Source organism: Ahaetulla prasina, chromosome 8, assembly GCF_028640845.1.
Source record: "Ahaetulla prasina isolate Xishuangbanna chromosome 8, ASM2864084v1, whole genome shotgun sequence".
Classification (NCBI taxonomy): Eukaryota; Metazoa; Chordata; class Lepidosauria; order Squamata; family Colubridae; genus Ahaetulla; species Ahaetulla prasina.
Window position 1 is genome coordinate 728,672 of NC_080546.1, and position 26,583 is coordinate 755,254.

The 26,583-nt window shown below is 55.3% G+C and overlaps 1 protein-coding gene and 1 long non-coding RNA gene across 4 annotated transcripts; one reads left to right on the forward strand and one right to left on the reverse strand.

Moving 5' to 3' along the window:
• Positions 1 to 443: 443 nt before the first annotated feature.
• EMX1 (empty spiracles homeobox 1) lies at positions 444 to 18,035 on the reverse strand. 2 transcript variants are annotated; one of them, XM_058193870.1, is made up of 3 exons: positions 17,645 to 18,035; positions 14,048 to 14,232; positions 444 to 5,196 (listed from the first exon to the last, which is right to left on the reverse strand). In XM_058193870.1, the coding sequence occupies exons 1-3, from the start codon at positions 18,033 to 18,035 to the stop codon at positions 5,029 to 5,031; spliced, it is 744 nt and encodes a 247-aa protein (XP_058049853.1). In that variant the 3' UTR covers positions 444 to 5,028. The 2 variants fall into 2 exon arrangements, with proteins under 2 accessions (XP_058049853.1, XP_058049854.1); XM_058193871.1 differs by lacking the exon at positions 14,048 to 14,232.
• Positions 18,036 to 18,604: 569 nt separating this feature from the next.
• Positions 18,605 to 24,741, forward strand: LOC131203539 (uncharacterized). Of its 2 annotated transcripts, none has more exons than XR_009156411.1 (3): positions 18,605 to 19,170; positions 22,502 to 22,646; positions 24,640 to 24,741. It is a non-coding gene; the product is annotated as an uncharacterized LOC131203539 (long non-coding RNA). The 2 variants fall into 2 exon arrangements; XR_009156412.1 differs by lacking the exon at positions 24,640 to 24,741 and adding an exon at positions 22,878 to 23,038.
• The last annotated feature ends 1,842 nt before the right edge of the window (positions 24,742 to 26,583 follow it).

Below are 26,583 nucleotides of genomic sequence, written 5' to 3' on the forward strand. Positions count from 1 at the left end.
ATCGGGAGAAGCGGGGGCCAGGGGATCTGCCCTTACTTGCGGGGGGGGGAGAGGATCTCCACGTGTCCCCCTCCCTCAGAGCTGCAACACCTGGCCTCCAGGTCTTCAACTGCCAGTCAATCCCCTGGCAAAGAGGCTGGACCTAGAGAGCAGCTGGAGGGAGCCCGGTGCAGGAGGTGTGGGGCCAGCAGCTGGGGCTGGTTTGCCACAGAATTGCCCTGCCATATAGTCTGTTGGTGTGGAAGAATCCACCCAGCCACAGATCTAAGCAATTCACCTCCCACTTGGACAGATCCTACACGCCTCCCTCCTGACTTCTGTGGGGAGAGAGGTCCCATCCAGGTTAAACCAGAGATCTTCAGTGGGTCTCCAGGGAGTCATGTGTGCTGGGGTGTGTGTCTGCATGTGTCAAAACTTACTTAAGGCTGTGTTGCCACTTAGCCCAGACAGAGGCTGGGGGCAGTTCTGCTTGTGCAGTTTAAGAACTAGAATACAGGAATTAAAATGTAATTAGTGTTATTTTCATATCTTGCAACTCTAACCCCAGTGAAATCATTAGTCTAATTTCTGTGGGGTCACACAAATGCATTTACTGTTGGGGGGAGGCTGTGCTTTTGAGCAGCTGAGCAGTTGTTCAGCCCCTGAAGGACGTTGCCAAGCTTTGTATTGTGAAAGCCCTCCGGGTGGGCAGCAGAGCTGCTGAGGGCAGGCTCTGTCCTGGCTGGGCACGGCCAAGGGCCCAGCTGTCTTTGCAGGGAACCACAAGGGGTCTGCCCCGCGCCTCCCCAGCAGCCCTCGGCATCCGCACTGATCTCAATGCACCTTATGGCTCTCCTGAGCCCCAGAGTGGTCACTCAGTGGCGATGGAGGGGGGTCGCCATCGTTTGTCTTCCAACGACCTCACTCTCTGAGCACAGATACCTCTGCCTGGGTGAGCCGACTGCAAAATGCTCAGAGGCCTTTTTTAACTTCCTCAGTAGATTTATTGATCGTGACACTTTATGTAACACTTCTAAACTCTAGAATAAAAGCACACCTAAAACTGCTCACCTGCATCTGTGGCTTGGTATTTTATAGGACACCTTTATTATATTTTATTTATTTATTAAATGCCCACCTCGTTATCTAGAGGGAGCTGTGTTCCTGAGATCTCTCCTGCCAATGAAGGATGTTTGTAGAACATGTGTAGGTTGGATAATGAAACACCTGCCAAAAAACAGCCAAGCTCAGAGAGCATCAAGGAGCCCATAGTCGTTTCCTTCTCCTCCTCCTCCTTTGCACAACCCCACCCCTCCCTTCTAGCCCTGATGGTGTTACCTAGTTTGCATCATGAAACATCTGCAAGGGAACAAGGTCAGAGGGCACCTCAGATCTCTCCTGGATCAGCCCAAGGTGCGCCTGATCTAGTCCTGTCCCTCCTGTCAGCTCTTCTTGGGAAGCCACCAGCAGGGCGGAAGATGGCAGAGGGACTCCTGCCATCGCCTTGGCCAAGAACGTGCGATAAAAGCCGCCAGAGAAGCTAGTCTTCTTGAGATGGTCCTTCTGGTGGCAGCATCCTTCAGGATCTCCTTCCTGCCTTGGCCTCCAAAGTCAACTTATTGCAGTGCTGCTGACCACTCTGTCTTCTTTGCCAGGTGTTGGCCCAGCCACGTCCCAAGGCCACTCCTGTCCAACAGGAGGAGCAACACCCAGCTGAGAACTTGATTTGCCCCCTTCTCTAACCTGGTGCCCATTTAAGGAAAAAAGTTGAGGTGCCCCAAATACCCACCTCTGGTCACACTGGCAAATTTTGCTGAAGTGGCACATCAGGATTTATTTACTATGTGAGCTAGTGGGCTTTTCTGCCGCTTCTATCAAGGAAATGTACAAGCAGCTCACAACAAATGCCAATCAAGCTCACAGTCAAGAAAGGAATGTAGAAAAACACCAGCACACAATTTCAGTGCAATAATAATAGCAAATCAATACGCAAGGGGCGAAATGCCTCCATCTTCAATTCTCCCACCCCAAATGCAACCACTTCTGTGCAGGACTTCTGAAAGACAGCAGCCAGCAGCCTCACCTTAAACTGCAGAGATGGCTTCTCCCACCGGGGCTGAATTCAGGAGTCCCCTCCTACTGTCCTTGGCAGGAAGTGGGGCTCCTGTGTGCCTTGGGTAGCTGGCCAGATGCTACCGAGTTGAATCTGGTTCTGAACCATCATCCATACCTTTATTGCACCCAGAAACAAGCTGGCCCTGCTGTCATATGACAATCTGGGATGTCCTGTTAGCACCTGGGCAGCTACCTGTTATTCCAGCCGAAGGTTCTCAGTGGTCTTCAAGGGTAGTACAGTATAAAACAAATTGCAGTAGTCTAGTCATTGCACAAGGGCATGAGTCTTGTTCTGAGGAACACGCTGCTCCAGACCCTTTGGGAGAGCTGAAGGAGCAGAGCTAATGTCCTCTTCTGGAATTGCTTGCCTTCTCTATTGGCTCCTCCATCTTTTCCACCTAGGTGCTTACAGCTTCCATTAAATCGGGGACCAAGATGTACAGCCGGCTGACATCTACTTGCTGATATTGTAACTCAGAGGTCAAGTAAGGCCTCCTAGTGGTTTCCTATAGGTGCTAAATAAGGTGGAGGAAAAGGTTAAGTCGAGCACCCCGTGTTGATGTGCCCCAGCCTTTGGAAGAAACCACTCAGGAGGAATTTGCACCACCACAGAATGGAGGCTCTAGTTCTCACCCTCATAGGTGGTCCAGAAGAAGGGTATTCTCAGCCATTGGGAGAACCACCTGGACAGGTATGGTCGCAATCCCTTATCTAAGTCCTGATTAAGTAAAGGTAAAAGAGGGGGTCAACCTATTCTCCAAAGCCCCTGAAGGCAGGACAAGAAACAAAGGATGGAAATTAGTCAAAGAGAGAAGCCATCTAGAACTAAGGATGAATTTTCTGGCAGTGAAGACAATTAACCAGTGGAACAGCTTGCCACCAGAACTTGTGGGTGCTTCATCACTGGAAGCTTTTTAAGAAGAGACTGGACAGCCTCTTGTCTGAAATGGTATAGGGTCATCTTCTTGACTACAGAGTTGGACTAGAAGACCTCCAAGGTCCCTTCCAACTTTGGTTATTCTGCAATTGATTAGAGTGACAACAGGATTTCTGTCCCGTGTCCTGAATGCATCCTGAATGGAAAGAGCCCAGCTCTGGTTCTTCCAGATGCTTTGTAACTGCTGCCCTAAAGAGAAAAGTTGGACCATGGATGGTAGTTGCCTGGCACCTTGAATCCCAGGTTGCTTAGAGGAGAAGCCATATGGAAGCCTCTTCAGACCTCCAGCAACAAGGCTGATCTCTCAGCTCAGATGAAACCAGCTAACACAGGCAGCCCCCAGGGGAGGTAGCAGCCCCCATCTCACCCCGCTCCCCAAGGACGACAGGCCCAAGCTCTTCCTGGTTAACCTTACCAGATGCCATCTGGGCCCCAGGAGGCTCCAGCATCTTCCCTCTCACCCCCCCCATCTGGTTTCCACATCTGGGAGTTGACTGCCTCACAAGGAGTAACCCTCTTCACCCCCCCCCTTGTCCTGCTCCCACAGATCCATCTCGAGGATGTCAGAGAGACCGCCCTCTTTCTTTGTTCTAATGGGGGGGGGCTCAGAGGGAGGCACCGTCCCCCTTTCTCTGCAGGCCCCCTTCCCGGCTGCATCTCCAGGTGGGCAGAAGCCAAACACCCAAAAGCTGCTGATGGGGGGGGCAGGTCCCGAGAGGCACCTGCAGGGAGGTCTGTGCTGCTCCCACCGAAGTCCAAACTCTTCCTCCCTTTGCAGAACGGGGGGGGGGGCAGTTCCTCCTTCCCTGGGTGCCTCACAGAGTGAGGCTGGGCAGGGCGCAGGAGGGTCTCGGTGGAGGGCTCCTGGACCAACCAACACCTCTGCAGGGCGAGCCGGCTGGGTCTCTGCTGCAGAACCTCCTGCCCGCCGAGCAAGAAGCAGCATTGTTCAGGGGCCTCACATGGTGCTGCTCCCCCCAGCCTCCTTCAAGCGGGGGGGGGCTTCCCTGAAGGGACAGAGGTCACCTGATTGTTGGGGTGGGGGGAAACTGCACCATGCTAGTCCCAACAAATGCCGGCAGGAGGGCAGCTCCTGCCTAAAGGATTTTTGCTGATCCAAACTTTAGGATCTGATGGGCACACCAGGAACTGGAGAACAAGGCAGCTGCCTGTGGTTTGGCTTGTCCATTCCACCACCCCCGGCCCCCCAGCATGCCCCTCCCTGCAGAACCTGGCGGGGGCTTCTGGTCACAGGAGCCACGGCCACAACTGGAACACAACCCTCTGAATCAGGAAGACAATGCACTGGCCTGGGCCTGAAGGACACCCTCACTCCCATCGGAATCCAGCAGCTTTCCTGGCCCTCTGTGTCTAAAGGTTTGGGCGGCTGTCCAGAATGGAGCCAAATGCCATAGAGATGACCAGGTCCGGTAAAGGGGCCCTTCTGCCGGTGAGCCGGCTACAACCAGGCCTTGCACTTCCAACCCAGGTTATTTTTATTCACGGCACAGCAACACACACTACAGCTGCTTACTATCTATGGCATAGAATATGTACACAGGCCCAGCAAATGCAGACACACAAAATAATAAATTAAAATAAAAATGCATTCTTTTTTGTTGATTAAAAAATTATCCCACCAAAGTGCAACAAAGACGAGAGGATGGAGTATGGTGGAGGGCTCGGTGGATGGATGGATCTGTTCACGTGGCTCGCCAAGGGCTTCCCTTCGTCCCTGATGGCCCTGCCCTCCGCATCGGCTGGGCTGGGCATGATCCACGGTTCCCCAGTCTGCCCTGTGGCAGCAAGGCAGCAGGCAAGATCTCAGGAGAAAAGGGATTTCCTAGATCATCCTTAGGTTCCCCCTCCCCGATTCCCGAGGAGGGGGGCACCCCTGGTGGAGGGGAGAGCAGCTGGATCTCCGTTGGGTCCTTGCTTTCCCACACAGTCCTTCTCCTCAGTCCTGCTCCCCAGCGGCTGCCTCCTCCCGCCTCTCGCTAGTCGTTGGACGTGACATCAATGTCCTCCATGTTGGACTGCTTGGTGGCGATCCGCCATCGGTTGATGTGGTGGGATCCCTTTTTCTTTTGATCCGATTCGGGACCTTCTTCCTCCAGTTTCTGCCTTTTGTATTTGGTCCTTCTGTTTTGAAACCAGACCTTCACCTGGACGAGAGAGAGAGAGAGAGTAGAAAAGGGAAGGTAAAAAGTTAAGGCCCTCTTGGAAACCAGACTGGAGCAGCTGCAAACCGGGAGAAGCATTTTCTGATGTCCTGATTGCGCAAACGCTCATGTGCTCACGGTCTCCGAACTGAAGCGCCAGAGATCTGGTACTTATTCATTGATGTAAGCATATTCATCCTTCACCCCTCTCTCCAAGAGGATCAAAGTGACACCTTGAAAAGAGGCCCCTAAAACCAGCCAAAAGGACCAGAACAAAAGCACAGCCGGCCGCTCTGCTTTTGCCACCAGGGAGCCTTCCTCTCCTGGGGGAGCGAGGGCCGCCAGGGCCATGTTGGGAAGCCTCCAGTTCAGAGGGAGAACAGCCTCAAAACAAGGGGCTGCCTGCCAGGAGGGGAAGGGACGAGAGCCACAGCCTCCAAAATGTCACATCTATCAATAGAAGAGAATTTGTGTTGCCATTTATATAAGTGTAGAATATATGTACGTGTGTCTTTGTGCATACACACATATACATGAATACATGCATGTACATACACAACGAATTTTGTTGCCCTCCTCATTTCATAGCCTCTAACGTCAAGATGGATTCATCCAAGTTTGGGACTTGACAGGGAAGTGAAAGAAAAAAGGCCCTATCAGAACGCTGGTAAGAAGAGCAACAGCCCACTCTGTTCATGTGCTGTGGATCAGAGTGCAAATACAAATGCACATGGTCCCCCACTGTCATTTATGTAGCAAAGAGGAAGTTGTGGAGACTGGCAAAGTTCACGAGAGACCAAGAATGGATTCCTGAAGGATGGAAATGCCTGTTGGAGCAGCAATAGGAGACTTCACATGCCACCCATACTCTGGGGATGGAAATTAAATTGACTTGGCATTAAAAGAAAAAGTCTCATGAATAACGGAGATATTTCAATAGGAAAACATACCTGTACGTCACACAAAGGAAGACAGTGGTAACAAAGTGAATTTTATCTAAATGTTGTCCAGAATCTGGTACAATTTTGGCCAGTTTGAAAAACTGCCCACCAGGAAAGGCATGAAGGATTCCCGAGAAACTGGCTGACATGTAAGAACAGGCGTGGTTTTGAAAACGTTTGGATCTGGGACTAAGACAACAGATCAGACCCATCCCCACACCAGATTTTACTGGTGTGCCTCAGCAGCTGCATCAGAAAACTCCGAGGAGCGTCTTCAGAAACACGACAAAAGGACACGAAGTCTGGGAATCCAAATGTAAACAGGCATCAAGCAAAGAAGGAACTGTGGAAAGACATGACTTTTGTAGGGCCATGGCAATTCTGCATCATCCTATTCTTACTCAACGGGTCTCTCTTAGGCATCCCATCTGGAATGGCTGCGGAGACCCTCAAGGTCCCTTTCCAGCCATGGAGTTTCCTGGCTGCCATTTTGAAATCCCTGGGGGGAGTCTTGCATAAATCTGCCCCAAAGAGCCATTTTGATCCCCAATTTATGAAGTTCTTGCAAGTTTGTTGGTAGGGAGAAGTAATCAAGAGCCCCACCCAGAGGCTCCTGGTGGCTCCAATTGTTCTAGGAAGCTCTGCTAGCTGATGCGCGAACACACACACACACACACACACACACACACACACAGAATTCTCTTTTCTGCCCAACTCTAAAGGTATGAGAGCTGCTGCAGGAGGACTTACGGCCAGCCGTCTTGCTCAGGAACACACCTGATTTTTGTGGCAGCTGCTTGATTCTTCCTACAGGTGTACTCCAAAGAATGCAGAGGACCTGTGAGGGGGGGGTCACTCTAATCTGACTCTCTCCCTGTGGAAAATCTTGCCCTGGAAGTTTGGCCTGGCCCCTTCCAGACGTCCTTTTTGCAGGCCTGTGCCAGTCACACGTGGAAGTGTCTTTGGTGCCCTCAGGTGGCCAAACACACCAAGAGAACCAGAGACACCTCTTGCCTGCATGCTGGGCTTCAGTTTCAACATTGGCACAGCCAGAAGGGCTGTCCAGGGCCTCCCCTTGCCGCAGGCAGGTGTGATGGGCATGGAAGTGCCTGAGGCCTTTAATGCAGAGAAGATGTGGGAGAAAGACAGGTGTCTCCCCACCCAAAGGCCAGAATGGGGGCAAACTGAATGAAACGTCATCCTAGTCAAACTGAAAGTTTCCTTCTCAGGGTGGACTCTTCCTTTGGGAGGACTCTGGCCCTGAGGGCCCCTCTTACGGATGCTTCAGAAGAGACAGATTCTCAGAGGGGCTGCAGTCAGAGACGCCTAAGAAAACATTGATAGACACTATTAAACATCTCACTATTTTTAAAAGACAAGGGATTTTGCAGGACAGGAATCCTGCTTCAATTTCCATTTCAAATCCCAAGTTTATTTTCAAGGGATCCTCCAGTAATCAAGGGGCTGTGGTGCCCATACAGTCCACACACATGAAAAAGAGGCAGAATTTCGGCCACACAATTGCAGCGTATCTGGATGTTTGACATACACTCCCGTGGGTGATCTCGCTCCTAGCCCAAGGTCACTCATTCCAGCCGGATGCACTGATCGGTTTCCCCCCCAGCAGGCGTTTCTGGAGCCTATTCTGGAGTTTAAATAACAACCAACATCAATACATTGCAAAAATATGGAACACTATATCAACAGCAATGAATGTACCAAACTGAATGGCAATTAAAGCTTTGCACATAAAAATTCTACTCCGATTATTTTTGTTCTGAGAGATAATTTAAATGCTGCTACAATACATACTTTTATTGTATGTTTTCTTTAATGAACTCGGAATTCTCACTGGAGGCACAAATGATCAGACTCCAGTGACCTTCCTCCGGACACATTCGACCAAGGCCAGGCTCACTCTGGAGAAGGCTGCAGAGAGGATGACCGGCAGCAAAGGGGCTGGACTCAGTTTGAGTGGTGATGGGGGAGGGGGGCGCCCTTGGGAGACCTCAGGATGAGCCTTGGGCAGATCACCCTGGAGGATGCGGTTGCTAGGAGTCAGTTGTGACAATGGCAGATAATACAGGTAGTCCTTGACTTGTGACCAAAATTGAGCTCACAATTTTTAAGCAAGATTCAGTGAGTTTTACCCCATTTTACAGCCTTTTTTGCACAGTTGTAAAGTGAATCACTTCAGTTGTTATTAGTAGCACAGTTGTTAAGTGAATCAGATTTCCCCGTCGACTTTGCTTGTCAGAAGGTCGCCAAAGGGGATCACGTGACTGTGGGACACATCAATGGTCATAAATATGAATCAGTTGCCAAGCGTCCAAATTTTGACCATGTGATCATGGGAATGCTGCAACAGTCGTAAGTGTGAAAAATGGTCATGAGTCACTTTTTTTTCAGTGCCACTGTCAGAACAGTCACTAAATGGACTGTTGTAAATGGAGGACTAAATCTACATCATTTTATTCCGTTGTCTATTATTTAATCCCCAGCGGAGTTTCTTCACTCCTTTGAATTGTTTTGGGAGGAGGAGGAGGAGGAGGAGGATGCCAATGAAACAAGGGACCCTCCTGGTCTGCTCCAGAAATTATTGGATAAACCACAGTGAGTCAACCTGTGCGGGGGGGGGGGGGGAGGATGCTGGGAATGGTAGCCTGTGACAGCCCCGGAGAAATCAGTTTCCCTCCCCAGCTCAGAGCAGTCTACCCAGAAGCCAGGCATGTCCAAAGCACCAGCCACAAAGCTCCCTGTGGCAGAGGGCTAAAGGACAAATTGGGAAGAATTGCACTTTTTTTGCGAAGAAAAGGGTAAAAGTGAAGAAGGATTTTTCTTTTGAGGGCTCCTTGGTGCTTTCTGAGCTTGCTTGTTTTCTTGCAGACATTTCATGATCCTAACTGGGTAACATCATCGTAGCAGAAAACAAGCAAGCTCAGAGAGCACCAAGGAGCCCTCATTTCAACCTTGAGCTACAAACATTCTCCTTTATAGATTTTCTTTTCCTGGCATCGGTCAAAAGGTTGTTTTCTATTTGTTTTCACCATAAATGACCTCTGGTTTTAAATGGTTATACTCTGTTCCTAAGTACCCATTAAATTACCTTTAAAAAAACCTACAGAATTGCCAGTTTCTGTTCTCACATTTTACTTTCCTTAATGGTCACCAGCAAAGCGGCGCTGGGTGTTCCGGGCTGCTGCACGGCTCTTCCTCCCGTGAGGGAGGACCGAAGGGAAGACTGCCTGCAGCGCCTCTCATTTTTCCTTCAGTAATAAGGGAACGTTTCTCCCTGAGGGAGGCAGGGAAGGAGGAAATAGGAGGATTTTCTGGTACAGTTCCTTTAAAAGGTCTCCAAACCAGCGTGATCATTCCCCCCTCCCCCACCCGCCCCATGAATAGAAAGCACACGGCTCTCAACCCCAAATGAAAGAAGGTTCTGACGTGGCTGTTGTACTTCACCGTATTCCTTGGGCCATCCAAGGACACTTCCCTGCCCCAGGAACTCAGCACAGAGGCAACACCTCTCTCTCCCCCCTCTTCCCTCTCTCTCAGACAGTGAGATTTCCTGGATTGGGTCCTTCGGTCCTGGGCTCAGTTTATCTTTGAACATGCAAATTCATTGTTATCGCAGTCATCGTAATTCTTCTTGCACATTTCTTTGATTAAAAAAAATTATATAAATTTTGTGCATAAAGCAATAAAAGAAACAGGAAGTCCAACAAAAGTCTATTCTTATAAAAAACAAATATTGCCTTTGTGTCGTCCCAGAATGCTTTGAGTCTGTCTGCACAGGAATACACACCGGCACACAGGCAGGTGGGTGTCTTGAGATCAAAAATAAGCAATCCAGAGCTGAGGATCGCATCGACTTCAACAATCCTCTTTTGAGTGACCCCAAAATGTGCTCCCCCACAACCCTGTGAATGAAATGGGAAGGAAAATCTGTGATCCAGTTTCCAACCAATTTCTGAGAGGGAGCAGATAAGTAAAATTGAGCCTTAGTGCAACTAAACGGACAGGAGGAGACGGTAAAAATCGAGCCCCAGAAAGCTTGATTGCTCCCCCCAGGGCGTTGTGTATGTGCAACATACAACGCTCTGCAGCCCTTGGACCTGAGAAGTACCGATGGAGTCTAAGCCTTCCCCCCCAAAAAACATCTGCCAATCTTGGCCTCTTGGCCTCGCCGGAAAGTAAATGCTCAGCTCTGTGAACCAAGATGATAATTGAGGAATATCCTGCATTTTACAATATACAATATACAAATAGAATGAGACTATTGCCTTATACACTGTAAGCCGCCCTGAGTCTTCGGAGAAGGGCGGGGTATAAATGTAAACAAAACAAAAAAATTTTTTTTAAAAGCGAGCGAGAAATGCCTAAACGAGCAGAGAGTGTTGCATCCTTTGATTTCCTGGGGATCTTTCCCCGGTGTTGCCCCCCCACCCCAGACCACGAGGCTCGTGTTCTTCCCAGGCCTCAGAAAGGGTCGCTTCCTGCAGAGGAAAAGCTCAAAGACCTTTCAATGGGGGCCGTTTGTTTTGAAACCCAACTCTTACGACTTACACCATTTGCCAAAAACACACCTGCTTATCCAGCCGCGCTTACCGCCAGGGGGACGCGGATCACCTTACACTCCCCCCGCCCCCGTGGAGCCACCGCCGGATTCTCAACCAGGCGCACCTTTGGGGAGAATTTCTGCTCTTCTCGGCTACTCTCCGGCCAGCTTTTACACAGCGAGGCAGTTTATTCGGCTCCGGACAAAGGAGCCCTTTCCGCCGGTCGCTGCCTCAAGCGAAACCCCTCGGCGGGACCCCAGAAATGTCCGCTCACCCTGGGCCCCTCTGACAGGCTGCTGAAGCCCCCCTCCCCCCAAGTCTTCTGAGGAGACCAAGGCCGGTTCCTTTGACTGGGGGCAAAGGGAGATCTCCCTAAATCTGGGCAAAAGAAGAGTTGGGCGGAGGGGTCGCGGGGAGCCCCTGCCCGTCTCGTGAAGACAAAGGGGCAGGAACAGCAGGAAGGCGAGGTGGGTTTTCTTTTCCCAAAGCAGGCGGGGAAGGGAGCCCAGTTTGGCTCCTCTGCACAGCACCGTTTATGATGACATTGATCTGCGGCCTATCTTGTCTCTGGCGACTTCCCGTGTGCGGAAAAGGGTCCCCAAGAGCCATTCGTCGTTCAGCCCCTGCACCGCCTCATCTCACAAGATACCACAAACAACGCCTTTTTCTAAGGGGTTCCCAAACCACTGTAGGCAGTTGCGGACTTGACAAACAGCAATGGCACCCCAGAAACCCTGCCCGCCTCCCAATGATGGCACCTACGGGCATCTGGTGCCAACATTAATTTTCCTCTGCCACAATGTTTGCATTAGGGCGTCGTCACACAAGCGTTGTCATCGCCCCCTCGTGCCACATACATACATGGATCTCCAGGAAACTAACCCTACAGCCGCCTTTCCCATGTAGGCGCTGAATGCACCCGAGTACCCATCATGCGGCTTCATTCCAGGGAAAGCAATATGGCGTATTGAGTGCAGAAAGCGAGTAAGGAAAAGTGAAGACACAGAAAGTTATGCCAAAAAAGAAAAGCAACTACAGCTACATCTAGATTAATACGAAGTCCTCAAATGCCCCTCGGTAGCTTCCTATCCTGGCAAAGCCTCCTCCTCCTTCCAGGGGTCCGATGCTCCGCTCGGATCCCCCGTTTGGTCCTCCGGCCCGTCTCTCCCCCAGATTTCTCTCCTGTCTCCTCTAGAGCGACTCGGCGCCGCTCCGCTCCCAACCTTTCCCCCTCGCCCCTTGCCGGCCTCTGCCTTCCTACCTGTATTTTCCCTTGTTTTCTCTCTGTGACCAAACCCTCTGGAAATCTCTTCGGCCCAGATCACTCGCTTTGCAGTCAAAATAATACTCCATTATTCGGTCCGATCCCTTTTATCTCCCATAGCCAAGTTCCCAGTATTTATTCTGTTTCTGCTTAACCCTTCCTTCCAGATTTTATTGATTTATCATATTTAATAAAAACTGGAGTACCGTTTTCACAACCCTTCACTCCTCCCGCGAACCACCGCGAGGGTTCCACCAGCAACGACGAACGTCCTAAACATTCTGCACCTATTTCCCCCTTTTGGCGAACGTGCCAGCGGGACCCCCGCAGTCCTCGTCTGCCTCCGGCTGCTGTTTTCGCGCAACCCGCTATTGCTCGCTCCGTTTTCCCTGCTAAAAAACCAGCAGCCTTGCCAGGTAGTGAATTGCTGATTCCTCGCTGTACTCACTGCAAGTCCTTCAACAAATTCACCTCATCTGCGTGCAGAAATACGTGCACAATTCGTGTCTCCAACCAAGAGCTTCTTAATTCCACCACAAGAGTTTCGTCTGCATTTATCTGTAATTACATTAAAGAATGACGGGGACACCAAACACCTTCGTCTCGGCACCGAACCCTTCGCGAGCTTCTCCCTTACCCGCGCACACGCACGCTTCCCTTCCCCCGTATCTCACTCAGCAGCAACCTTCAGCTCCGTAGTGGTGCAAAAGAGTTCGCGACGGGAAGCCTGTTTCATTTAGCGTCGAGGTTTTGCCTTAATCCACAAGCTTCGCACAAATTGTGTTTTTCACATTCCTGCATTTCCCAGCGAGCCGCTGAACAACAAATTCGACTATGCGCGGCGTGTTTTTCCCGCTTTCCTCCCTCCTGCGTCTTGGGCAGAATTCTTCCAAACACCCTCCAGGACACATTCCGCCCGTCCCTTGGCTTTTAACCTTCCGTCCTGCTCCCTTTCCCGGTGCGCAGGAAACCCATAATAGCATTCCCCCCCCCCCAATTGTCAGCTAGGGTTGCAGCCGGCCCTCTTTCCAATCACACCATCTAAACCTGCAGCGTTACCGTTTTTCAATGTTCTCACCATATTTATAACTCGTTGTTCTGGGTTTTTCCCACCTTGGACAGTAGCCATACCAGGTTTTTCTTTTTTTGCCATTTTCTGGCATCTCAGCAACAGTCCCGTCCGTGTTTCTAATTATTCCTTTCAAGGTTCCCTCGCTTCAGTTTCATCCCGAACCATTTCGTAGCTTTTATTTTGTTTCTGGAGTCTCCCTGCTGTAGCCTCTTCGCCCAAGCCAATGTTTACATCTACACACACATGAACGCATCCACGCGCGTTGACACACAGCTGTTCTCCACCTCTGTGGGAAACATAACTGGGGATCTATGGGCTCCAACTGGAAATGCTATTCCCTCCAAACCGGGCGCTCCTCCTGCCGTGACTCCGCCAAGGGCTGGGAAAGGCCCCCGAGGGTACATCTGCAAGGACGGCATCAACTTAAAATATCCAAGAGGATGTTTCTAGTTCACACCTTGGTTTTCAGAGAAATGTGCTCAGATCGACACAGTTTTTGTACACTGCTGGTGAGTCCGGCAGGAACCAGAAAAAGTTTGAAGAGGCAGGGTCCCTTCTGAGGCCAGAAGAGTTAAATCAGCCACCCTGCTCTCCACCTGGTCTCACCTAGGAATTCACTAGCGAAATTGACCTTAACGAGTTGGGTTATTTCGAAACCGTACAGGAAAGGGAGGCTTTAGACTGATAAATGATTTAGTCATTCTGGTTCACTGGAGGTTGTGAGGAGTCAAATAGTGAGAGGATAACTTTATCAGGTCCCAGGAAGCAAGCGATTAAGGCTGAACGCTGCATAGAATAACAGCAGTAACAGGAAAAGGGAAGAGGGCTCCGTGGAATGGGGGGACTGAGGCGGCCACTTCCACACGGGAAAAACCGGCGGCGGTCCCCCTCGCAGCTTCAGTCTTTGGAGAAAACGGACCTTCCCGGTGCCCCATTTCTCACCCCTCCTTGGCCGTCGCTGGTGCCACCTCGCACTGAAGGGCCCCGTGTCCCCCCCCCGCACCGCGCCACGGCCCACCTGGGTCTCGGAGAGGCTGAGGCTGCCGGCCAGCTGCTTGCGCTCGGCGCCCACCACGTAGTGATTCTTCTCGAAGGCGCGCTCCAGCCGCAGCAGCTGCGAGGGCGAGAAGGCGGTGCGGATGCGCTTCGGCTTCCGGGCGAAGGGCCCGTGCAAGAGCAGGTTCTCCTGGGACGCCTCGCCGCCTGCGGAGGGAAAGCAGCCTGTCAGAGCCCGCCGCCCAGGATCAACCCCGTCAGACCCTTCGGCGACCCCGGACGAAGCTGCTACAAGGGCGCCCGCGGTCCCCTTTTCGCCTCTTAGGAGCCGGGCGACCCCATTCCAATCACCCAACAGCCGCCACTCCTTGCGGGGCAAGCAAACGCGGGATTCAGGCGGGACGCGGATCCTAGGAGGTTGCTGCCCCCTTCCGAAGGGCCGAAAGAGGGGCAGAAGGCGAGGCAGCAGCCAGGTGTGAGGGTTCCGCGTTTCAGCCCACCCTCTGCCCCTTACTTCCCGTTCGGCGGAGGGGGCAGGCGATGGGAATCCTGGGACGCCCAAAAGCTGGATCTAGATCAGAAACCAGGAGCCCTCCCCTTTGCTGCAATTTCCCGGGACCCGAGGCGGCCACAAAAAGTGAGGTGCGCTTGCTCCGAGCGCTTTTTCCTCAGAGCGTTCGGCTGGTCTTCCCCGAAAGTAGTTCGACAACCAAGTGGAGTGACTGGGAGGCCTACCTTGTCAGGATGTTGTGAAGGAAGTGGCAGGAAGGAGCCAACATTTACACACGGAAAGGGCTGTGGGGGATGTGTGTGTGAAAGGGAGGGTCTATACCAACCCACAGGGGTCCTGAACTAGGCTGAGCTGCGGCTGCCTTTGGCGCGGCCAGGACAAGTCCTTCCCTCTCTTTAGGGCGCGGGAGGAGCCGGGAAAGAGATGGAGGGGCTACCGTTTGAAGGGGTCCCCTTTCCGTGGCCGAGTATTTGCCCACCATCACAGGCCCACTTTGAGGAAGGCAAACAAGGGGGTCACACAAGACGAGTGGCTGGGTCTTGCGTGGGGCCACCCACCCCAAAGTAAGGGAGTGGTTGACTTTAAGCTCCCCCCCCCTGTGCTTGCGCAAGGAGTGGAGGGGAGCGGGTTCCACAAGCCTAGCCTCCGGTTTGGGTTTGCACGTTTCGCTTAAGGACCTTGCAAGGCCTGGAAATGACCGGGTTCAGCGCTGCGAAGTGCCCTTCGGCCCAGACGCCCGTTCCTGCTTTAAGAGCCCGATTTGGAAAGAAGCATCTCTAGCTCTCGGCTCTCCACCGTTTGAAGGCTGGCTTCGGCCTTCCTCCCAACGCGCTTTCTCCACTGAGCACTACCCGAAGAAAAGTCCGGAGGGTGCTGGTAATTGTGGGCGAGCGGCCCCGCGTTGTGCCTTCCGCCGAGAAAGGCCGGCGCTCCAAAAGCCTCTCACCCCGCCCGGGACTTGCAGGAGGCTCTGCTGCAGGACAGTTGGACTTCCCCGGGACCGGCTCTTGGCTGGGGAGGACTCGGCGGGGCGGGTGAGATCCGCCTCCTTCTCCGAGGACCCGCCAAGCAGGCCAGGCGAGAATCGCTTTTTCGGTCCGAAACCGGTGAGCGCAGCAGAGGCCGAGCCCGCGAAGGCTGCCTCCAAGTCTGTTCCGAGCGCCTGGCTTGCTGGAGCGGAGGACGAACCCACAGGAGGCTCTCCAGGAAGTCGAGCGAAGGAGTTTCCTCCAGGAGGGCACTTGGGGTGGGTCGCGCAAACCGGGCAAGGAGGCCGGGCGGGCACAACGGCAACACAAAGGGGAAGGAAAGGGCAGGAAGGCAGAGCCTCCCTTCGTCCCCGCCCGTCACCCCCTCGGCCTGTCTGGCATTTTGGGAGCATCCCTCGGCCCGCCTTTGCCCCTTGCCCGGACCGAGGCGGGGAGAGTTCTCCTGCTCTTCCCTCCTGGCCCACAAAGGGAGGCCTTGAAGGGGAGCTTCTTCCAGGCCGCGGCCGCCGCCGGTTCCCCTGCTAGGCCACGAAGAGGGGGCCGGACGCGGCCGGAGAAGCTTCCCGGCCCTGCGAGCCCCGAACTAGTTTCCAGGCTCCTCCTTTACCCACGGGAGCGTCCCGCGGGCTTTGGGGTCGCCGTGCTACGTTTCCCTGCAACCATTTTACCTGCTTCAGAAAGAGCCCAGCTGCGGCTGGAATGAAGGCCCCGCACCGCCTGTTGTTCGCCGATGCCAACGAGGCTTTCCGGGCGGAAAGTCCGGCGTGCCTGGGCCGGCCTTCCCTGCGGGGCCGTGAAAACCGCTCTTCTCCTGGGTTGTGCCTGCGAAGCCTTCCGAGTCTCCTCTCGGAAGGAAGGAAGGAAGTGCAAGGAAGGCGACCCTCCGCCAGATTTCCTGGCGGATTTCAGGGCCGCCGTTCTTTGAAACGACAGGGCTAGGATGGAGGGGAGCCATCCCGAAGCCGCCAGATCTCTCCTTCAGACCACCGGGAAAATATAACGAGCCCCTGTTCAGAAAAAGGCTTCCTGGAATCTCAAACCTTCTTAGAAGGAAAGCGGCCTTTCTCCACGACCATCAACGACCCATCTGCACTCGCCGGAGGTCCCTTTCCCCGCCCTCCAGGGGGTCGGAATCCGGCGGATCGAAAGAATTGGCTGGGATTCCTCAGCGCCCATTTGAAATCTTCTCCATACTTAAAATGTTTTTCTCTACCGCCTCATCTCCCAAGGCAGCACAGCCCCCAACCGAGGGCGGGGAAGGGCCAGACAATTCTCCGCCGCTAAGTGTATTTGAACGGATCTCCACGGATTTTGCTCGGGTCCACATCTCTCCCTTGCGGGGCGCCGAAGCAGGCGGTGGCTCCCTCTCCTTAGCCGGTGCTGTTCTTCCCCGCCGGAGCAGGGATTGCGGGGCTCCGCAAGGAGGCGGCGGGGAGGGCCTTCCCCGCCGCTGGGCGCCCCCTTCGACGGCCGCGGCCTCACCGAGCCCCCCTGCACCTCTCTCTCCTAAACAATCTCAGAGGAAGAGATGCCTGAACAGCGAGCGGGCCTTCTCAGGTCGAAGGAGGGCAAAGCGAGCCATTGGCGGGATGGCAGGACTGAGTCCAGTTGCCCCCTGAACCCGCGGCTGCTCCTGGGGTTGGGATGGATTTCGGAAGAGGGTTAAAGGGCGCCATCGCTGCCGGCCAGGGGCGCCTTGTGGGGGTCTGGATCGCAACGCCTCTCCCGCAGGCACCGAGAGCCGTGCCGGTCGTCACAGGCCCGTAAGGGAGAGAGGTGGCTGCGCCAAGCCATCTCCAAGGCCGCGGTTGCCTTGATGGGATCAGAAATACGGCCCAGCCTTTACCAAAGGCTTGCTGGGCGCCCTGACTGGGTGGGAAAAGGCGCTGCCTCTGGCCAGCGGGAACTTCTCCCGGTGCCTGGCCGCCCCCGGATCGCGATTCGCTTCCCCTACAGGACGGGCGGGCTCGGTTGCCACCTGGCACAGATTTGACCCATCACGAACTCCAGGCCGGGCGATTACGGCCACGCCAGGCGCTGCTCGGAAGCGCCAAGGCGGGCGCCGAAGGGCCCAGACCGCGTGCCCTCTGCTCCCCGGAGGCTGACGTGCTTGGCTTACCTTGGAAACGGTGCCCGAAGAAACGGTTCCGCAGCACCCACGGGTAGAAGTTGAGCGGGTCGCGCGGCTGCGGCCCGAAGAACGGGTGCGGCGAGGGGGGCAGGTGCGAGGAGCCCAGCTGCGACGGGTGGACTGCCAGGGCAGGCGGGTGGCTTACGGCCTCCGGGAAGAGCAGCTCCGGGCCGCCATAGAGCGAACGCCCGGCGGCGGCCGAGCCCTGGAAGCCGTGGGCGAAGGCCTCGACGGCGGCGCTGGCAGGGTATCCGAGGGCGGCGGCGGCAGCGGCAGCGACGGGACGTAGAGAATCCTCTGCCAGCGGGTGGCTATTGTCCTTGCCCACCAGGGACTCGATCGTGAAGCAGCGCTTGGCCGCCGCCGCGGGCTGGAACATGGCTCGGGGCCGGGCGAGGGCGGCGCTCAGGCAGACCTGGGCGCGGGAACACCAGGGAGCCACGTCGGACTTGGCGCGCAACCGGCCCGAACCGGCAGCAGATCCGGGCGCGCTGGACCGGGCAGGGCGCGGCGGCGGCGGCGGCGGCGGCGCCAGGCGGCTCTGGGGAGGTGGCAGCCGCACTCCCACCCGTGGTTCACCCGCGCGCCCGCCTCCCACCCCATCCACCCGGTGCACAGTGGGCGCGCTCCTTGGCTAGTCGTCCAGATAAGCCGGGTACCTGCGGCGCGCCCCTCTGATTGGCCAGGTTCACCTGCCCCGGGGTTGGGGAGGGCACGTGAGAAAGGCGGAGGGAGGGAAGCGAAGGGGAGGAGGCAGCGGGGTCGCCGCCAAAAGGCGGACTGGAGCCCCCCGGAGGCTGCGCTGAGCTCCGGATCCGCCCCCGCTGCCCCGCCCTCTCGCTTGCCAGAAGGAAGGCAGGCGGCGAGAGCGAGCGCGCGAGTCAGAGGGAGGGATCGGCTGCCCGCCTGGGCTCTTCGCAGCCTGTCCCCCCGGCCCAGGCTGGCAGAGGGCAGGCCCAGTCGCCGCCTATCCAGGAGAACGGCAGGTCCCGAAGCCGAAATCCCCTGGGCGGCTCCCCTTGAGGTTACCAGGACGGCTTCTCGAAGCCCCGACGGAGCCACCACACCCACGTGGGCTTTCGCGCAGTTTCTCGAAGGGTTGGAGCAGCCGTGTGGGTCGCCAGCCAAGTGGAAGCCAGTTTCGCATCGGGGCTGCGGGAGAGAACAGCCGCCTCGATCCCGCTCCGAAGATCTGAGACCCTCCAATCCCAGACAGCGCCTCGCGGGACTATAGTCCGCGGCTTCTTTCCACACACGAAGGCCCGTTCGGCCCCTCTAGTCAGGTCCGCTGCGGCGGCCAGGCTCCCTGGAGATGGTCGAGGGTTCCTCTCGGCCAGGCTGCCTGAGGACCGGCTCGCTTCCCGGAATCCCCCCCCTCCCCGCCCTTCGTTGCTGCTGCCGGTCGGGCTGAGGGGCGGCTGGAGCTCTCTTGCTGGTCTGGGGGGGCGGGAAGGAGAGCACCGTCCCCGTGATCAGAGCGCTGGAAGGACTTCGGGGCGGAGGCTAGCTGGCTGGTAAGTAGCCCGGCCGTGCTCCCGGGGAGGCTCCCGTCGTGGCCTTTGTCAGTTCCTTCCCACCACCCGTGGAGCCTGTAAGGGCCCGATTTTTGTCTGCTCAGCTCCTTCCTGGCTTCCCGAGGGTGGTGGGAGGAAGCTGCGCGTTGTGACCGGGGCGAAGGACCTCCGTTCCGCAAAACATGGAGCCGCGTTCCCACGAGCTGCTCCCGCCGCCAGGATTGAGGGTGAGTTCCACTGCGCCTGTCGAGGCCGCTCTGGCTGTGCCGGTTATGTGGACGGACCGAAGGGGCATTTTGCTCGGCAGTCGCTGCGCCTGGAGGATTTTTTTTCTGCGAGGCCTTGGCGTTCCTTTCCGACGGTCCGTTTCGCGGAGAGGTCGCTTTCTCCGCTGAGGTCGGGGCTTGCTTTCTCGGGCAGCGAAGCCACGAGCGCCCTTTGCCTTGCTCCGGCCCGGGTAATGGAGGAGAAGCCCAACCGGAAGGTCCGATCCGGAATCGGTTTCTTCTGCGGAGGCGGCTCTGGCCGCCTCCTAAGGCGCTAGCAAGAGACTCAGAGGCGGCTGGTCCGGTTTTCCGGGCGGCCGGGACTAAGTTGGGGTCTCCAGGGCAGAAAGATTTGGGGAGACAAAGGGGTCCGGACGGAAACGGCTTCTGGCGTTCCGGCTAACAGCGGGTCGTAACCCCTCTTGCCTGCCGGACGCTCTTTCCTTCTTCCAGAGGCCGAGGGCCGGCGGCTTAGCGGGAAAGAGGCTGCCGGCTTCTCCGAGGCGTCCCGGTGAAACCGACTGACCCGAATGAAAGATATTTCATGCCGAGCCGCCGCCTGAGAGGTCCTGGAAGCAAAACAACGCAAAGCCAGCCTGGGACGCCGTGTGGTCCCAACCCTGGAAGTTTTCAGCGGTGACTGGGCTGCCCTTTGTCCCTGCGCTGGATGGGTGGGGGCTGGACTAGAAGAGCTCCGAGGTCTCCTCCCATCCAACAAATCGAAGGTTCTTTAATAGAAATAGGGCTCAGAAACACATATAGGAGATCTAATGCAATATGACTGTCTTTTCAGGATGTCGGTATTTTTCATAGGAACCGTTTCCGCGCTAACGCCGCTCTCTTCGTGCGCAGTGAGCCCGGAATCGATGCCACGAGCGCCGCGTCTCTCGCTCTGCTCCCTTGGCCGGAGGCGCCGTTTTCTCTTCCAAACTAACTCCATTTCCGTGGGCATTCCGTGCTTGGAGCCATTCGCTGGCAGGAGTGGCTCTAGAGCCGGGACGGGTTAGGCGACACACCGAGAGGCCGTTCCAGAGGCCTCTCGGGCGACCGAGCCGCCCTTCGACCTTAAACAGTTTCCGAAGAGCTCCGGTCCCGGCGGGCCAAGGGGCTCCCGTCATGGCCGGCAGGGGAGCAAACGAAGGCGCCTCTGCGCTCGGCAATGGCCCTCCACCTTCCACCGCCGCTCCGAGCAAAGGGAAAGCCGGAGCGGCGCCGTCAAGCGGCCCAGCGAAATTAAGGTCCGCGATCGCCGAGACTCAACAAGAAACCGGCAGCCCTGCAACCGCTCCCCTCCCCTCCCGGGCGGTCCTCCCCGCAAACTTCCCGCTCCCTTCCGCGCCTGGGAAGCGGCCTGAGTCGGGCGGATGGAGCTGACGGGACTTTGCCCTCCGGCCGCCCGTGGCAGCCCCGGCCCCACGCAGCCTCCTTCGCTCTCGGCCTTCGGGGTCCCCCGGCTCTTCAGCTGCCGCTCCCTCCCCCCCGCACGCGTCCGAAGCAAGGCGGGAGGAGGAGAGCGCCGGCTCATGCGGCCAGCGGGCCGAGCACTGGTCTCCCTCGCCATGGCGGAGGTGGAGGCCGCTGGGCCGGCAGGGCGCTCCTGTCGCCGGGGGCCCAAAGCGTTGGGGATTCCAATCTGAAGGCCCTTCCAATCCTTCATGCCCTTGAACCCCCGGGGTGTGTGTGTGAGGATGTGTGATTGGTGACCTTTGCTTCAGAGCCGCCCCTGGGGGCCTGGCTGAGACGTCTACCCGAAGAGGCTTCCTAGCAGCTGGCAGGATCGGAAGAGTGATCTGGCCAGCCAATGGAATCCCGCCCCCCAGGACCTTTATGATCCCCAACTCCACCTGACTTAGGAGCCAAGTGCGGTCCGGGTCTGGTGGGGTTGCGGTCGTCGCCCTGACGGAGGCCGAAGGCTGAAATCTCACCGGTGAATCCAATCCCGCGCCCAGGACGCCCTTCCTGGCTAAGAGAAACGGCTGGCAACGGGCCGGGGGCCCACTAAGACCCCCTGATTCTCCCGGGCAGAGGGGAACCGCCCTCCCGTCACCTCCGGATGTTGCGATGGATGCCAGTCAGCGCTTTCGCCCACGGCTGATCCGATTAGGGAAAGCGGCGATTGCACTTTGGATCATCCGCCTCGCCCCTTCCTCAATCGGCGGCCTCAAAGCTGCCCAGGCTCGGACGCTCTTCTGGCGTAACTGGAGCGGGATCCAATTTACTGGCGGGGCTGGGTGGGAAAAGACAACCAACATGTGAATTTCCCCAGGCTGGATAGGCAGGTGAAGTCCTGCTTTTCCTAAAGAAAATGTCACTCTGATCCAAGGGCTCCTTGGTTCTTTGGGCCAGGAATGTCTTTGGATTGGAGTACTTCCCTCTGCCTCCCCCCCCCCACTTCCCAGGAGGAAATGAGCCCCTTTGCAGGCGCTGCCGTTTAAGCCTTGGGAGTGGAGATTTTTGCCAGAAGGGTTGAGAGAGCAGCAGGCCAGGGAGGAAGTGAGAGAGTTTACTACAAGGGGCCTCTCCCCCCTCCCCCTCCCTATCTCTCTTCTTTCGCTTCTCTTTTCCTCCCCTCCCCTTGTCTCTTCTCCCCACTCCTCTCCCTATCTCTTTCTTCTTCCTCTTCTCTTCTTTTCCTCCCCTCCCCTCCTCCTCTTCTCTTCCCCCCTCCTCTCCCCCCTCCCTATCTCTTTCTTCTTCCTCTTCTCTCTTTCCTCCCTCCCTCCCTCCCTTTCTCTTCCTCCCTCCTCTCCTCCCCTCCCTATGTCTCTCTCGTCTTCCTTTTCTCTTCTGTTCTCTTTTCCTCCCCTCCCCTCCTCTCCCCTCCTCTTCTCTTCTCCCCTACCTCTCTTCTCCCCTCCCCTCCCTTTCTCTTCCTCCCCTCCCTCCTCTCCTCTTTTCTCTCCCTCTCTCTCTCACACACACCAACCAGACCTCCCCTTCCCCCACCACATGAGAGAAAGGCGTCTTTGATTAGACCAGAGATGATTCCTGGGGGCCACAGGTTCAGGATCTGCCCCACTTGCCAATTCCTGAAGGTAACTGACAAAAGCTTTGAAATTTGGCAGCAATTCAAGGAGCTGAAGCAAGAAAGAGGCTCTGGCCTGGCCCTGAGCTGTGGAAGACTCCCCATCCGCTTGGCTGCTTTGGAGAAGGCACCAATCGAGAACATGAGCAGATCAGTGCATAAATTCACCTAATTTAAAATTCAAGGTACCTCTTCAATATTACTTAAAGTCTCCTATCATTTTGAAAGCTTCTTTTTTTTAAAAACTTGAGATTTTAACTCTGGGAATCAGCCTGGAATTCCTGAATGTATAAAATTCCCTTTAAATGCATGCTAAAAAGTCATTAAAAAAATCTATATAAATATAATTTACAGATGATGCCAAACCTCTTAAATGCCTTCTATAAATCAAATTAATTTTTGTTGATGGTTGACAGATTTGTTCTACCAAAACACTGGAAAAATATAAAGGCCAAAGTCTTTCTTTGAATTGGTGGCATTTGAAAGTGTGGAACCAGCACTGGATGAATAATACAACAGCAAAAAGGGTTAATTAAAGCTGCTTTATTTATATTTAGCTTCCATTTTTAGTAATATCAATGAAGTAATTTCTGATAACCTCCATCTATTTTTAATGGAAATAATTGAATGTACATGTTTAAAATCCTCAATTTCACTTTTAAGTTTTGAAATGTACTAAACACACATACAGTAAAACGTATGTTTTAAAAAACTTTGTATAATTTTTTGATTTTATAAACTTTTTCCATGTTAAACATTATTTTATCATTGTATCCTCCATCCATCCATCCAATTCATTTTCTGGGTTCACACAACATGGTAAATCCTAAACCAGATTAATAAAACATGTCTACCTAGATTCTCTCTCCAACCCAAATCTGGCTTCAGGTGCCTACGAAGTGCATCCTGGCCTCATCCAGACTGGGGGTGTGTGTGTCCTCAGCTGCTCCCAAAGGTCCGAGAGTCCATCTGAATGAGGCTTTTCTTGGCTGAGGGAGGGTGCAGCTCAAAGAGAATCAATGGAGCTTTCCATCACCCCCTCCCTGTGGGGGGCGGATACTCTATCCCCACTTTTCTAATCAAGCGAGTGCTCAGGGAATTGAAAAAGCATTCTCTCCCCCCAAAAGTAATTAAACATGAAGAATGTTTAAAGAGTGGACAATTCAGGGGCTAGCAAAGGAAATGTATCTTTTTGGCACAATGTCCCAGGATGGCTTCCACCAAGATGGGGCTTTTCTTGCCCCCAACATCCTTAGAAGAGCCCCAGAAACCCCAGCCAGTCCATGCATCCAGAGCCCCAAATGACCATCAGTCTCTCCTTGGGAGGGGACCCTCTGTTGAGAGTGTTTCTGAAGGGCCTGCATGGATGTGGTGGCCACCCAACAGCCCTTCCGGGTTTGGGGGAAAAACGGGAGGGCCAGAAACACCAAAACATGCTCAGCAGCAAAACCCAAACAAAACTAGGCAGAAAAAGTGCAACTGCAGGAAGGGGAAACTGAAGCAGTGTCGTGGATGGGAGACCACGAGGATGCAACTTAGAACCAAGGAGAAATTTCCTGACAGTGAGAACAATCGATAAGCGGAACAACTTGCCTGCAGAAGTTGTGAATGCTCCCACATTGGAAATTTTTAAGAAAATGTTGGATAACCATTTGTCTGAAATGGTGTAGGGTTTCCTGCCTGGGCAGGGGGTTGGACTAGAAGGCCTCCAAGGTTCCTCTCTTATTATTAATAACTCTCTTATTATTATTATTATTTTATTTACACAAAATGACAGTATACACAGCAAGCAAGATAATTATGCTCGATTTCGTATCACAGATCACTAGTCGAACACTTCCCAAGCGTTTAGGACTGTGTGATGTATCGGCGAATTATGTGAGCAGATCCCAGTAAGGTGGCCTTTGGCAGCTGACCAATGGTGATCTTGTCAGTGCCAATTGCTTTTAAGTGATGCTTAAAAGATGATGATGATGATGATGATGGTTATAATAATAAACCCCAGGCTGTGGATTAATAGAAAAGTAGAGTGCTGGCAGAGTATCATCACAAAAACCAAAATGGTGGCCTAAGAGGTGTCATCAAAGCCCATTTTTATGCCTGCCCCTGCTAAAGGGGGGGGGCGAGCTTTCCACCCTTACAGCCCCCATCTTGACTTTTTTGACCCACCCTTTGCAGACACCCCTGGAGGAGGTGAAACCAGAAGGGCTTCCATCCCTGTGCTGATGACGTCATCAAGAGGTCAGCTGAGCTCCAGGAGGATGGACTTGGGGGGAGAGGAGGAGGCGGCGGCCCTGAGGATAATAAAGCCCAAGCAACTTTCAGTCTGTGAGTGAATGAGAAAGAGAGAGAGAGAGACAGACAGAGGCACACAGAGAGAGGCAAGCATAGAAGTCTCTATGTGTGCAACATGGGATTGGTGGTGGATTTCTGCTGAGCTCCCCACGGCTTCTGAGAGAGGAAGGCCCATCAATCAAGGCCATATGCCGCCGCCGCTGCCGCCTAATTTCCTCTCTTGCAATTTGCGCGGCGCTCGGCGTCGCAGCCGTCGCGGAGATGGCAGCCACCCAGCCCTGATTAGGCTCAACAGATTTCTGCTCCTTATATTTAGACTCTCCATATTGCTTCCAGGAAAGTGCGCATTTGGAAGGCAGAGACGCCCGAGGGCCATATCCTGCCACCAGGCTCGTCAGGTAGGCAGGCGGCTCCCCGCCGGGAAGGCCTCGCAGCCGGCGCTTCTGGGGCTGGGCGGGGCCCGACCGAGCCTGGCTCTGCCCTCCCCCCTCACCCGGCGTGGAGGGCGGGAAAGGGGCGCGGGCCATTGGCCTCCGCAGCCCCGCAGGAGGGGGCCCGCTTTCGTCCTCCCTCCCCCGGGGGCTTCCAGGCGAACTGGCCTTGCCCGCCGATGCTGCCCATCCCCCCCTCCAGCCGCTCTCCGGGCTCCCTCCAAAAAACAGCTGGCAACGAGGCTGGCTGGGTCCGCCGGGGAAACCCTCCGTCCCTCTCCCGCTTCTCGCCTGGCCCGAATCGCGGCTGGGCCAGCGCTACCATGTGCGCCGAGGCCAGAAAGACCAGCCGCTAACGGGCGCTATGGGAATCCGGTCGGTGAGCGGGAGATGGAGGCGACTGGATCCTCGGGGTCGCCTTTGCCCCCAGGTGGGCGCTCTCGGAGTACACGGAGCCTGCTCCAAAATTTCGGGCTCTGGCAGAAAAGGGGCTCCTGGGGCGGGAACGGGCAAGAGGAAGGATGGGCGGCCCTCCTTCGCTTCGCTTGGAAGAGCTGAGGAGTTAATCATTCCCCTGCCTTTGGCTGGAGGGGAGGAGGAGAACGGGGCAGCAGGGGTCGAGTGGGATATGCGTGGGGAGGTCGTCTTCCGTGGAGTGAGAGGCACGCTGGTTGGAAAGGGTCCCGAGGGCGGCAGGTGGCGCCGATACTGTGGCAAGACCAGCTGGGGGCTTGTGCTGGGCCCGGAGGGAGGCAAGGCAGGAACTGGGCTGCGGAGGGGGGCTCCGTTGCTGAGACGCGGCATGGGCAGCTCTTCCGTCGGCAGCGGCTACATTCCTCCCACTCGCGCAGCACCCAAACGTTGAGTCGGCCAGCGGGCGGGGTTTGGTAGGGCCCGGCTGGAGTGGGGTGTGTGTGTGAAGCGCCGGGGCCACGCCTTGCCAGCTCAGGATGTGGGAAGGAGCAGGGCGGCCGAGAGGGCGGCGACCAGCTTTGGTGGAGCGAAGCAGCGCCGGCCCTGAAGGGCCTGGCCTGGGTGGGAGAACCCCGCTTCAATCCCACGGAAAGCACCCCCGCCGCCCGCTCCCTCCGCTGGGTCTCCGGCTCTTTTCTCCCCAAACTCGTAATTAATCGCTCAAGGCAAAAATAATGAATGTTAATTAGCCATCTGTACAAAGGCTAATTAAAATCTACCATGCTGGGGATTCGAACGTCCTGCAAGCGGGCGACTGAGTGGAGGCGAGCCCAGCCGAGGAGGGAGGTAGGCGCAGAAACTCGCTGAAAGGATGGCGGAATGGCGAGCGCCAGGGGCGTGGGCCGGGATCCGGCTGGCTCCTGGCTTTGCCGCTTTCTTCCTTGGGGCGGGAAGCTCCAAACCAGCCTCGAACCCCCGCCGC